This window comes from Juglans regia, chromosome 6 (genome assembly GCF_001411555.2).
Source record: "Juglans regia cultivar Chandler chromosome 6, Walnut 2.0, whole genome shotgun sequence".
NCBI lineage: Eukaryota > Viridiplantae > Streptophyta > Magnoliopsida > Fagales > Juglandaceae > Juglans > Juglans regia.
Window position 1 is genome coordinate 25,579,864 of NC_049906.1, and position 14,102 is coordinate 25,593,965.

A 14,102-nucleotide genomic window follows, 5' to 3' on the forward strand; every position below is an offset into this window, starting at 1 on the left:
GAGAAGAACAAGGGCTAGCGGTTCAGGTGTGTTGGATCAGGCTGAGAAAAGTACGATGGATTTGGATATGGTTTCACAGCCCAAGAAGATGAAACTAGTGGGCTCGAAGAATGTTAAAACTGATAAAAGGCATAAGGGGTCTCAAGAGGTTAAGATGATGGAGATCAATACTAAGGCAGAGGCTATTGTGCAGCCCTGCCAATCACCATGAAACTCTTATGTTGGAACTGTAGAGGGTTTGGGAACTCTCATACAGTTCGTGGGCTTCACCTTTTGGTGAAGGAAGTGGTCCCATATGTGGTGTTCTTATATGAAACAAAGTGTAGAAAGGAAAAAGTAGAGAAGATTAGGGATAAGTTGGGTTTTGAACATGGAAAAATTTATCCTTGAATAAAGTGCAGTCTTTATTCAAGGGACCATATTTCTTTTTGACATGGAACATGAGGAAGGGTCATGTAAGTGGTTGCTTTCTAGTTTCTACGGGAACCTGCAATGGAAAAGAGGAAGGAGAGTTGGCAACTACTGAGAATGCTTAAACCTGCAGATCTGAAGGCATGGTTATACATGGGAGATTTTAATGAGATTATAAGCAATGAGGAGAAGTTGGGTGGTGCTAATAGGCCTTTCTCTCAAATGGAAAGGTTTAGTGAAGCTTTAGAGTTCTGTGAATTCAGTGATATGGGCTTCCAAGATTCAAAATTTACTTGGAGTAATAGAAGAGGGGTGAGTTTACAAAAGAAAGGCTTGATCGAGTCCTGGGTAATAACTACTGGGCAATGATTTTTGGAACAACTGATGTTCAAGTGCTGGCAGCTCAAACTCCAGACCACTCTCCACTTTTCATCTCTTGTGTTAATGAGGGAGAAGAAGAGAGTAGGAATGTTTAGATATTCAGGTATGAGGCATGTTGGTCTAAGAGATAGGGTTGTAAAGAGATAATCAAGAGGGCATGGAGATCATCAGTGGAAGGAGGCCATTCTCTTAACTCTGTTAAGGGTGGTCTGCAGAGGATCAAGAATCAGCTGAAGAATTGGGCTAAGACTTATGATGGCAACCAGAGAAAGCAGATCCGTTTGAAGAGAGAAATAATTCAGGAAATGAAAAAGTTGAACCAAGGGGATTTTAATGATTCTATTAAAGTATTACAGAATGATGTCGATGTTTTATTGGAAGAAGAGGATATAAGGTGGAAGCAAAGATCAAAATAGTTGGGGCTCAAGCAGAGGGATACGAATTCAAAGTATTTTCATAAGTATGCCTCTCAGAGAAGGAAAGTTAATGCAATTAAGAAAGTCTCGAATGGGAGTGGACAGATAGCAAGTGGCCAGGTAGAAGTGAGTGAAATGTTCCAAAGTTATTACCAGGATCTATTTAAAACATCACAGCCATGGGGAATTGAGGAGGTTCTAAGGAATGTTGAACCAATTGTCACTCTTGAAATGAATGTTCAGCTTCAAAAGACTTGTTCCCATGAAAAAGTGAAGATAACAGTTTTTGAGATGAATCATATGAGCTATCCAAATCCAAATGGTTTCTCAGTAGGTTTTCATCAAGAAAATTGGGATGAAATAGGTCATGAGGTCTTTTCTGCTAAGAAGGATGTTCTCTCCTCTAGAAAAGGCTTACTAGATATTAATAAGACCTTTATTGCATTAATTCCTAAGAAGAAGAATCTAGTTTTAGTCTCTGAATCTGAATACAGGCCTATAAGCTTACGCAATGTCCTTTACAAAATTGTTTCTAAACTCTTGGCAAATAGATTGGAGCTGGTTTTACCAAGTCTCATCTCACTATCACAAAGTGCATTTGTTCAAGGTAGATTGATTTCTGACAACATTATTGTTGCTTATGAAGCAATGCATTCGATGCAACAAAGGATGAGGGGGCAAAAGGAAGGCTATATGGCACTCAAATTGGATATGTGTAAGGCCTATGACAGGCTTGAATGGAGCTTTTTGGCAGCTATGTTAAAGTGGCAATTCTGTCAGCTGCAAATCTCAAGGAAACTGGGTCATATGAGAAGTATTTGGGCCTTCCATCCAATGTGATTCCATCCTATGTGAGGAGACATAAGGTAGCAAGTTTCAGTTCTATTCTAGAATCTATCAGAAGCAGATTACAAAATTAGAAGGTTAGATTCTTTTCACAAGCTGGCAAAGATGTCTTACTGAAATCTATAGTGTAGGCTATACCTACTTACTGCATCAACATTTTTAAACTTCCATGGAGATCATAGCCTTGTGAGGATGCCGCCAACCCAGAAGCAGCAATTCCAGTACCTGGCTTTGTGGTTGATGAACACCCAAACATGGATTGGATGAAGATTATGGTTGCTTTCTACTTGAGCACAGGCATTGATGTAGCAATTTTAGTGGAATTTTTGCTTCTTTCTTCGTTAGGAAGTACATTCATCCCAAGTTCTTAAAGACAGCTCAAGTTCTCGCCCTATTGTACATTGTGTAATTTACATTTTCACTGTGTTTTTCATCACCACCATTGTTCCATTTCCTTTGTCTCTAAAGATTACTAGTTGGCTCATCTAGTTATATACCTTCTTGCCATTTTAATTTTGCTGTTTTCTTCAGCTTCCAACTCTTGGAAAAAAATGAATCTAATAGAATAGAAGAAAGAAATGAATATATATGTGTATGTATTGTGAGTGAGTCACCCTCCTTAAAAATCAATATCGAGACATACTCTTCGCATTATTGAAAGAGAAATCTTTCGAAAGGAGTGAGCGACACTTGCATACTTTATAATTACAAATATTATTTTTCTAATAGAAGTTGATTTGTGAGAAGAGTTTAAAATTATATTTGCAATTCGATTTTTCCACCTCTATGGTGTGACATGTATTATTCAAAACGGTTTTAATATATATAATATATATTACTTTGAGAAGGCCGTACCATGAAAGACAAGATACGATAATGAATTATTTTGAATTTATATCACAAACGAGTACAAATAAGTCCTAACCGTTTAAAACTTATATTGATTTTCTTGTTTTGTTTTAAGTTTTATAAAAGTTATATCCATTTTTGTGCCTCAATAACTATTGGGCAATGATTTCATAAAAATGTTGGCAATTTAAAATTGAAAAGTATTCAGTATTTAATTGATGTTTGAAGATGAAATTACAAAAAGTTTGGAAATGAAATTATGAAAATTAAAAAAAAATTTAATTGCAAATTCTTATTACCATAACAAAAGTCATCATTTAATTTTTAAGTTAATCTGTATAATAATTAATTTACCATAACTAATAATTAATCTGTATAGATAGATTTGTCATCTTTTGAAAATTATAATTAATAAACTCAAAGAATATTTATTTTTAAAATATTTGAATGTTTTTCAATAAATTTCTATAATTAAATTTGTTTCGATTGTCTACGCCACTGTTCAAATACTCTTATGAGAGTTCGAACGGTTTGTAAATGTGTTTGACTAGTATAGCAACCATCCCCGCCAAACTTATTTATTACTTCCCACCAAAAAAATCGTTCGAATAACTTAAATCTTGCCTTCCAACGGTTTTTAATTTTTTTTCTACCGCAATTGTGTATACTTTTCCATCACGACTATTATTCGAACAATTATATTTTGTCTCAAAAAGTCTTGTTCGAATAAATATTTGTCTATTCTAATGCTAAAAGATCACGATTTCCATATTTTGGGAAGAATTGTAATTTTCATCCCAAATAATTGTTTTTAGGGACAAAATTTACTTTGTGCCTAAAAATTAAATTTCTTGTAGTGTCATAGTGTCCAACATGCCCCAAGTATCCGTAGAGAATTATAAAAAAATTGTTTTGTTCACATATTTCTTGTTATTTGTAGGATTATAAACTTAGTTTATTATTAAATGAGTTCTTATTTATAGTTTTATTAAATTCGACATTAATATGCTTATCAATAACAATAAAAATTTCGCAGACAAGGTTATCGGGCCAGTCATGCGGGTCTGGGAATATTTATTAGGTTTCGGGTCTGAGGGTTGGGTAATCATGTTTGGGCCTTTTCATGGGTCTGGGATATAATTATAACAGCCCTGCTAGGTACAAGCAATGTCGTGGACCGATTGTGCACCTAACACTACGTGGCTTTTCATTTATTGCATCATTAAATGCAGCTATAAAATACAACAAAAGTTTATCACCTAATTCAGAACATCTCGTCTTTTTCTCTACTCACTGCAAACTTGTACGGTTGTACCTGTACCCAGTTCCGTCTCCCCTCCACCTCCCCTTTGTGTTTGGTGAATTTGTTTTAGGTAGAGTTTTTCCAGTATATATGCATTTACCAAGGTTCTTATTGTACCAAAACTACAAAAATCCTTATATTTTTTCCTTCATTGCCGCCATTGATGGACCCAGAGGAGGTCATGGAGCTCTTTGATTTTTACTGGTTCAGCCTCAAAATCTTCAAGAAACAACTCCCAAATGTACATAGTTCATCGGATTTCGAAGTAAACATAGATCATCAAATTCAAGAGCTAAAATTTATGGATCTGGGTTTTGTTTTCTCATAAGAAGCTAGGAATTCAAGCTTGGCTTCAGTCGTTCCTGGGTTGCAAAGATTTGGAAAGAAAGATGAGGAAGAAGATGTTGTTGATGAATCAGCAACCTCAAGGCGTTATCTTTCTGAAGCTTGGGATGTTTTGGAGAAGAAAGTCACATAACCCGTTGATGAATTGGAAATGGTGGGCTCACACCGTTGCTTCCAATGTTAGATGATGATGTATGTGTGTGTGTGTATATATATATATAGAGAGAGAGAGAGTTACAGTAAAAAGATCGGAGAATAGCGGAGGACTCCATGAAAGACAAATCGAAATAGTTAAGTTGGAAGAAGAGGGAAAATATATAGCGAAGTCCGGCCGGGAGTGGGAAGACCGAGAAAAGAGAAATGGCGTTTTATTCAAAAAGGAGCATTGGCTGATCGATAAGTTGAACGTAGGTGAATTCAATGAAACGCTCCGTTTCATTTTCCACATCAGCGTTCGGTGCGCAATGGGTCCTCGAATTCACCTGTCTCAAGAGTTTTCCTAATTATAATTTATGGTTTTCGTCTATTGGTCTTTAAAGTTGTCTATTAGGAGCTCAATTGGGATCTTAACATGGATAATGATAAGGTTATCTATTTATTATTTTTTTTATATTTGATTTTTTTTAATTTTCAATTTTACTTAATGGTTAAGTAAGAGACTATTACTAAAATTATATATTTTTTGAATTTTTTATGAATGATTAAGGATATTAAAAAATACTTTAAAATGATAAAAAAAAATTCAAATATACTACAAGTAGTAAATCGGTAGTAAGAGGATAGTAATAGTCACTACCCTCTTAACATAAGGGTTGGATCATTTAATATTAAATTATAGGGCTTATCTATAATATAAAGAATTACGTCAATTAACAATTCTAATGGACTGATCTTAAATTTTAAAATGAGTCCAACTTGTGCACTGTATTTTTTTGGACTTTTAAATAAATTATTCAGTTTAGGAACCAATAAATATGAGTTCTATTGCTCCATAAATATGAAATGAGTTTTAAATCTAATTATTTTATCCCAATAAAAGCCATTAATTCATCATAATAAATTTTGGACTTACGAGCCATTTAAAATAATCCAATATACCTGAATTGGTCTTTCCAAAACATATTATACTTATAACCCAATGTAAAAATGCCTGTAATTGAATAAATTATTCTTTGTTTTTCCTGTTATTTTAATGATTTATATGGATGCAATTGCATATAGTAATGCTCAATTCCTATTTTAAAAAATTAATATTATTTATATCAATTTGAATATAATGGCAGGTTTTAGGAAAATTAAAATTTATTATACATTAATGTTCTGCATGCTTTTATTTGAATTGATAAAATTAGGAAATAAATAATATCTTGTATTATATTTGTAACTCTGCATAAAACAATATAATTATAATAAAATTGTAAATTTGATATAAAATTTAAACAAGGTATTATGTCTTGAATCTTTTGATTTTATCTTAAAGGGATTTACTCTTTTATTAAACGAATCCATCTTTTATTAATCATCCTAACATTTTTTTATACTGACTAGAACCAATCACATTCCTTTTCATGAACCTAATAAAACAAACTATCTCATGTTATTTCATCTCATTTAATTATTATAATTTTTTTAAATTTTTAAATAAAATAAAATAAATAATTTATCCTTTTGAAATCTGAAAATAAAAATAATATTAAAAAAATTTTATTCTAATAATATTTAATTAACTTTTAACTTTTATTTTATCCCATCTGCTTAACAAAACCATCTTAATAATTTATTAAAATTTTAAGTTCACAGATGAGTTATTCATATGATAAAAGTCAGAACAAGTCCATTAATTAACTGAACAAAACCAATCTTATTTATTTATGGATTAAATAAAATAAAAATTAATATATAGAAAGCTCTAATAAATAATTACAGCAAATTAATATTTTATAAATTTTCAGCATTAAAGTTTCGTTTGGATCCCAAATTAATCTCAATTCATCATTATAACTTTTTCAAATTTCAATATAAAATATAATAAATAATTCAACTTTTTCAAATTTTAAAATAATAATAATATTAAAAAATAATATTTTAACAATATTTTATCATCTCAACTTAACTCAACTCAATTCACTTCAACATTCAAACACAACCTAAACCTGTCATGAAAACGCACATTAAGAACAAAACCTGCCCAGATATGAACATTTATTACATTGGTTTTGCACAGATAAGATTGACAACGCAACGACAAGTATGGAATTGCTTAATGTCTAAGACATTACAGCTAGTAAAGCGTCTTTACAGAAAATTCAAATTCACTATAAGTATTACTTTTTTATACTCTCAACTGGTGGTGAAATTGAATTAAGAATGTTGAGCCGCCATCTCCCAGAGGACGTGGTGACTGAAATTTTGTCGACGCTGCCGGTAAAATCGTTGATGCGATTTAAATCTGTGAGTAAAGCCTGGTATGCTCTCATCAGAAACCCTCATTTCATCACAAAGCACCACACTTCCGCCATTTCTGATCACAATCGCAATCACTGCCGTCGAGTCATCCTTGAGCGTTACCGAGCAATAGATACCCCACGTTTCTCCATGCACTCTAACGACACCCTGGAGTTTTCCGGCGACATACATCTCATCCCACAATTGTTCTCAGAAGATGTTACCCCAGTACTTTTCATCGGTTCCTGTAATGGAATAGTTTGTGCTGTTGGTATTTCTGCAGAGCGTTTTCATTTTGGTCCTGATCCAGACCGAGCTTGGGAGATAGGGCTTTGGAATCCTGCAACCAGAGAATCTAAGAGGCTTCCGTTTGTCCCTCGCCCGCCTGATTTTGTCCCTTTCCCCCCTGATTTTCGCGTCCCGAGTTACGATTTTGGCTTTGGTATTGATCTCAACACCAATGACTTCAAGGTGGTTAAAATCACGTGCTTCTATTCTCCGCGGCATTACCAAGTTGAGGTATACAACCTTACTACTGATTCTTGGAGAGTGATTGATGCATCCCTCAACTCAGCCGATTTTATTAAAACATCTAATTTTCCTTCATACTTAAATGGATTCTGTTATTGGTTGAATTTTCCTCGTCGTTGCGACAGGGAGCATAATTTATTGCTTTCCTTTGATATGAGCAATGAGATGTTCCGGGAAATAATGTTGCCTCATGATGATGTAGGATCTCCTGCTGACATTGCCATTATCAATGACTCTGTAGCTGTGATTTTTCCTACGTCTATTGTGGAATGTTCTTGGACTAAACTATTTACGATTGCAGTACCCAGCCGTCCTTTACAATTTCGGGACGATGGTTTGATTGTGCTTAACGGCGGCCATTGTGTTTCAGATAAATGTTTGGTATTGTTTGATCCAAGAACAGGAGAACTAAAGAATCTTCCAATATATGACGAAGGCTCGGAAATGTTTAAGCTGGTGAGTTACAGAGAGAGCCTAGTTTTAGTTAATGGATGGAGGAATGTGCTTGAGCAACAATACACTTGATCATTATGATATTGTTATCACAGATTTGGACTATTATTATTTATGTATTCCAAGAGGACTATAGATCATTATCGATGTTGTGATTTTGGTCATGGAGTCAATTGACTGCTTATGTAACAAAAGTTGATTTAGTTGAAGAGTTGGTCCTATTTTGCTTAAATACAATGGTTTGTGGATTGGAATTACATGAGGAGCATGACGTCCAGGAGTATGACAGATTTTAGCTTCAATTGAGATGGTTTCACTTTAAAGTATATGGCCATTGGCTTAATATTGGACAAAAAGTGAAAGCTCAGGGAATTTATATATACTTGCTGCAGTAGGCGTTTTATACTTTTTAGGTTTATACTTAATTTATGCTTCAACCCTCTCTTACTCAGCTCTTTCCCTCTTCACCATTTCAGCCATGCTGAGAACCTCTTGAAAGAGGGATTTGAATTTCTTGTTTTGGCACTTATAGCATTTTCATATATAATGTAAGTGTCACTTTCTTTTCTTCATATCATTCCTTCTTGGTTTGTGAAAAATCGTGATTAATTTTCTGGTCCAAGTCTTAGGGCAGCAATTCATAAAACAGTTTTCCTTTTCCTTCAAGTTTTGCCATTTCGATTTAGTGTGTTGTTCCTTTTGACTATCCTCAACGCTAGAGTCATATTTAGTAGAGTGTGTAGTGAATGAAATGAAGAGGTGAAACAAGGAGCATCGCCTAAGCTTGTGGCTGTTCAAATGAGAATATGATTCCTGTATGTTAATTCTGTTTTGGGGGATTTTGTTTTGTAAGTCAGCACTTTAAGTCTTTCCTATATATCCTTCAATCTTGTGATCAACTTAGGTAGCGTTCAATTTTTTCTTAGTTGAGCTCAAGCCACCACGAACAACCATTCTTAACCTTAAACCACTGTTATTGAAGAAAACAGAAATATACAAACAGCAATAGATCAACATGCACACTCCCAAACCAGTGCAGAAAATCTTGTTGTAGCGGTAAGGAAAATATTCAACCTTCCTTCTTCTCAACTCTCACCACCTTAGTCACTCATTTACCCTGTTTTAGACCACTCAAAAGGGTATCTCAGCCACCACAACAGTTGTAATTGAAGCACACAAACAGCAAAACAGAAAAATCAACAAGAAAATCTGCAGTTGTTCATAAATCAGCTTAGATCAAGCTCTCGGGTCTGTCTTGGTACTTCTCCAGCGCTTCATACTTCACTCTTTCGTCTTGTGCTGCCGAGGGTCGATAGGCATCATACAAGCGACACGTATCATAAATCTCGCCCTATCCATGCCAACTTTCGTCTTGTACTGCCGAGGGTCAATGTTGTGGGCGATGATTAAGTTCAGAATCTTGAAAAAATCTAATAAATGAACATGTTTGATGCTCTACATCCCATCATAAGGAGGAGCATCTGGACCCACAACCAATTGCCTCACCTCTGCATCCGAGAGGCCATCCAGTCCATGAGGATGAATGCTGCCAAATTTTTGGCTGCGGGAAAATTTTGGCACTCATTAAATTTTCACATTCAAGCACCATAATTAACCGTTCAAACGTTTTTGCCAAAATAGAAAAATTTTGGCACCCATTGAATTTTCACGTTCGAACTTCACAATTAGTCGTTCGAAAGGTCGCCGATGATCCAGGTGACAACTTATTCCGCTGTAATAAGTTGTATTTTAATTAGAACGGTGTCGTTTCACTATGTGGGGAACTTATTACAATGACAAAAGTCGTCGTAATAAGTTTTAAAACCTACTTTCCCTACAAAACCCCTCAGCCCACAAACTTCTCTCATTTTATCATTTCTTCTTCTTCAACCAACGCCCAAAACACTCATCTTCTCCACAATCCTCCGCATTTCCCACCATTATCCTTCGTTCTATCCACAAAATCTATAAACATTAGCAGGTTATTGATTCAAGGTAAGTTATTTTTTAAAATTTTTAAGTAAATTAACTCATTTTCTTCATTATAGTGATAAGATTTGTTTAAACACCATTTGTAGGTGTTTCTTTAGTTAATTCAGTTTGCACAGCTCAAGGTATGTCCATATTATGAATTTATCTTCATTGTGAACTGCATATTTGTGTCTTTATCTTCATTATGTATTTATCTTCATTGTGTATTTATTTTCATTGTGTATTTATCTTTATTGTGTATTTATCTTCATTGTGTATTTATCTCCAAAATAGTTTTTATCATCGAATCTATATATTTGTGTATTTATCTTCATTGTGAATTGATGTTTGGGATGATGGGGAAATGTTTTGTGATTGTTCTCCGGTTCGTATTCTGGATTCGACCGTTCGAACGCAATATCAATTCGTTCGAACGATAGTCCATGTTCGAACGTTAACATAGAGAACAGTTTGCCATTACTAAATTACAATTATTAGGATACTTAAAATACACTTAATAATTAAAATATTTAAAATACACTTAATATTAAAAAACATAATAATTAGGACACTTAAAATACACTTATATTAAAAAACTATAATAATTAGAATACTTAAAATACACTGAATATTAAAAAACTATAATAATTAGAATACTTAAAATACACTTAATATGTATAGTTACTTAAAATACACTTAATATTAAAATACACAATAATACACTTAATTAAAATACTTAAAATACACTTAATAATTAAAATATAAAATAATACACTTAATTTTAAAACATAATATTTAGGATAATTAAAATAGTTAATAATTAAGATTTGTGGATTCTCGTATCTTCTATTCTTGTATATTGTATTCTCGTATCTTGTATTCTCGTCTCCTCTATTATTGTTGTGTTTTAATATCGTATCTTATACTTTTCATTGAAATAAACTTTTGACCCTTTCGAGACTTATCAATCCTATTGAACGGTTGATTAATAACTCTTTTATTACTTAGATCTTAACAGATCGACTTGTTTTGATCCAAATTCATTTATATAAATCTTAATTAGAGCTATTGAGTACAGAGCTGATCTGACCTTTCTTAGTAAGCAAAACTAAATAAAAGGAAAAGACTGATATTGCCACGAGGAAGAAAAAGAGAATGGAGTTTCAATTTCCAGAAAGAGCAAAAAAGGGAAGGCAGCAGCATTATTGTATAAAGCTTTTTATAGGTAATAATTTGTTTTATTGGGTTCATGAAAAGCATCATCTGGTTGGTACAGGTTGTTGGAAGCAATCAATTAGAGGTGTTAATATCATGTGATACGATTCATAAATTTAATACAGATACGAAATTAGTATATTTGGACTTCATATAAATAAATTCGGATCAAAACAAGGTTGATCTGTTAGGATCTGATTAATAAAGGAGTAAACATAATAACTCGTTTAAATTTTATATCAAAATTGCAATTTTATTATAATTATAGTATTTTAATTATGCACAATCACAGATATAATTATTTCATTCACTTCTTAATTATTTCAATCCAACTAATTAATAAGATAATGAAAATCATGTCTTGATCTCTTTTAATTAATTCTCAACCATTAAATTTAAATATCAGCTTTTTGTGCTACTGCAATTGCTGCCAGTTGCTGTCTTGACTACTGCAATATGGAGTTGCTATTGTACTGAATCGACTTATGGAGGCCTCATCCTCAAGCGGGTTTGCAATATTCCCAGACCCGCTTGACTGGCCCCATATATAACCTTCTTCTCTGTTCCTGCTTAATAAATAATTACAGCAAATTAATCTTTTATAAATTTTCAGCATTAAATCTATCATTAAAACCCACATGATTTAAGGACAAAACCTGCCCAAATATGAACATTTATTACATTGGTTTTGCACAGATAAGATTGATAACGCAACGACAAGTATGGAATTAATGCTTAATGTCTAAGCTGGTTAAGACATTACAGCAAAGAGTCTTTGCAGAAAATATTAAATTACAATTTCGGGACGATGGTTTGGTATTGTTTGATCCAAGAACAGGAGAACTTAAGAATCTTCCAATATATGACGAAGGCTCGGAAATGTTTAAGCTGGTGAGTTACAGAGAGAGCCTAGTTTTTAGTGAATGGATGGAGGAATGTGCTTGAGCAACAATACACTTGATCATTACGATATTGTTATCACCGATTTGTACTATATATGTATTATTATTTATGTATTCCAAGAGTACTATAGAATTACTGTGAAACTGAGTGGTTTCGATGTTGTATTTTTTTTTTTTTTAAATCTTATCATCTCAAGTAAATGTTGTTGATACGGCACATGTTTAGTAGTTGAAATACGATTGATGATTAGAGAAAGGGGAGAAAAAGAAAAAAATAAATAAAACCATACCCCTGATACCATATAGAGAAAATAGGAGAGCAGAATTTAAGGTAATCATTACAATAGTTTTGAGCTTTTGGGATGATTTTTCCATTGAAACTATTCGAACATGTAAATCATCATTTTCGGACGGTCAGTTAATGTAACGCCCCGTTTCTGGAGATCTGGAGAGTTAACTCTTAATACCTCAAATCAACTTAAATGGTACAATTAAGAAAATCCAAAAAATCCAATAAAAAAATTAATCAATTTAATCAATCCAAATATCTAGGTTCCTCCATGGGGACAATAAAGAAAATCTCAATAACATAAATTAAAAACTCTCTAAAACTCGAAATTATCATTAGCTCATCAAATCAAAATATCCGAAACATAAATTCAGTTTACTAATTACTACAACTCTCAAATAAGCACTTGTACCCTCGGGCACTTATTCCACTCTGATCATCACACCTGCTAAAACTTTCTACTCTTATTCTCCAGCTGAACCATCAAAATTATCTAAAAAATATATGGAGATAAGGAATGAGTTATCAACAACTCAGTAAGCAGATGACATATACTAGTATGTAAACATGAGCATTTACAGAGTTCAGAATGCAGAACAAAAATATTTTCTTTTAGAATGCAGAATCAGAATAATAATTTCAAAATGCAGCGTTAGAACATATTTTCAAAAATATCAGAGCGAAAGTTCAAAAATATTCAACATCAAAATCCCTTTGGCATAGCATAAACTGAAACATCACATCTTATCTTATCATATCAGAACAAATACCATGTTTAACCCCTATGGTAGGGTTGTGCAAATCCCGGTAGCTAACCGAGTAGAAATAGAATCTGAATCTTCCCCTTATTCATTCTCGGAGCCCCGAGTGTGCACATAGGAAAGACCACACAGAAAACCACTTTGTTTCCAAAGTGGGTGCACCAGAAACAGAAAAGTTGGTACCAACCCGAACAGAGGCCACAGTTTTACACCCGTGGTGAGGTCAGAACGGAACAGAAACAGAAACAGAATGTTATACCAGAGGTTTTCAGAAATCACATCAGATCATATCAGAGTACAGAAAATCTTCAGAAAAGAACAAAATCATTACACAACATAATTTATACACAAAATTTCATATTCGCTCTATTTTTCAAAGTTCAGAAACAGAATGTCAGAAATAAGCTCATGTCTACACCAGTCATGATAGAAAATAATTTCTTCCTAAACAGAATCTCATGAGCAATGCAGAACAAATAATTGAGGCAGTTCAAATTTCTTTTCAACATCAAATATGTATATTTTCTAAAAATAACCTCAGCTCATTTTATTTTAAATGCAAAGTCTAGCACAGGAACCCCGCTTACCTGAACTTCTTAGCTTTTTTTGAAATTCTTCAAAAATGTCAGAAAATAATTAATCGTCACCTATAAAATAATCACGTAATTCTCATAAATTTTCAATTAATCACGTATTTCGATATTTAATCCTAAGCTTATAAAATAACCTATTTAATTCCTCAAAACCTAAAATTACCAATCATCACTTTCTAAAATCGTCAATGCTAATTTAATACAATGACTAAAACATTTAAAAGTCAGACCTATTTATTAATGAAAACAACTTATGAAGTTTAATACTAAGTAATATAATTATCCCAAAATATTTTAAAAATAAACCATAACTATTATTAAAAAGACTAAAATATATCTAAAATGTAGAAATAACAATGCACCAATATTGTTTACTCTTAAAATAAACATT

At 32.9% G+C, this 14,102-nt stretch overlaps 1 protein-coding gene across 1 annotated transcript; it reads left to right on the forward strand.

Moving 5' to 3' along the window:
• Nucleotides 1-6,891: 6,891 nt before the first annotated feature.
• On the forward strand, nucleotides 6,892-8,348 carry LOC109015864 (putative F-box/kelch-repeat protein At1g12870). The gene is made up of 2 exons (XM_035691147.1): nucleotides 6,892-7,515; nucleotides 7,730-8,348. The coding sequence occupies exons 1-2, from the start codon at nucleotides 6,919-6,921 to the stop codon at nucleotides 7,766-7,768; spliced, it is 636 nt and encodes a 211-aa protein (XP_035547040.1). The 5' UTR covers nucleotides 6,892-6,918; the 3' UTR covers nucleotides 7,769-8,348.
• Nucleotides 8,349-14,102: the final 5,754 nt, after the last annotated feature.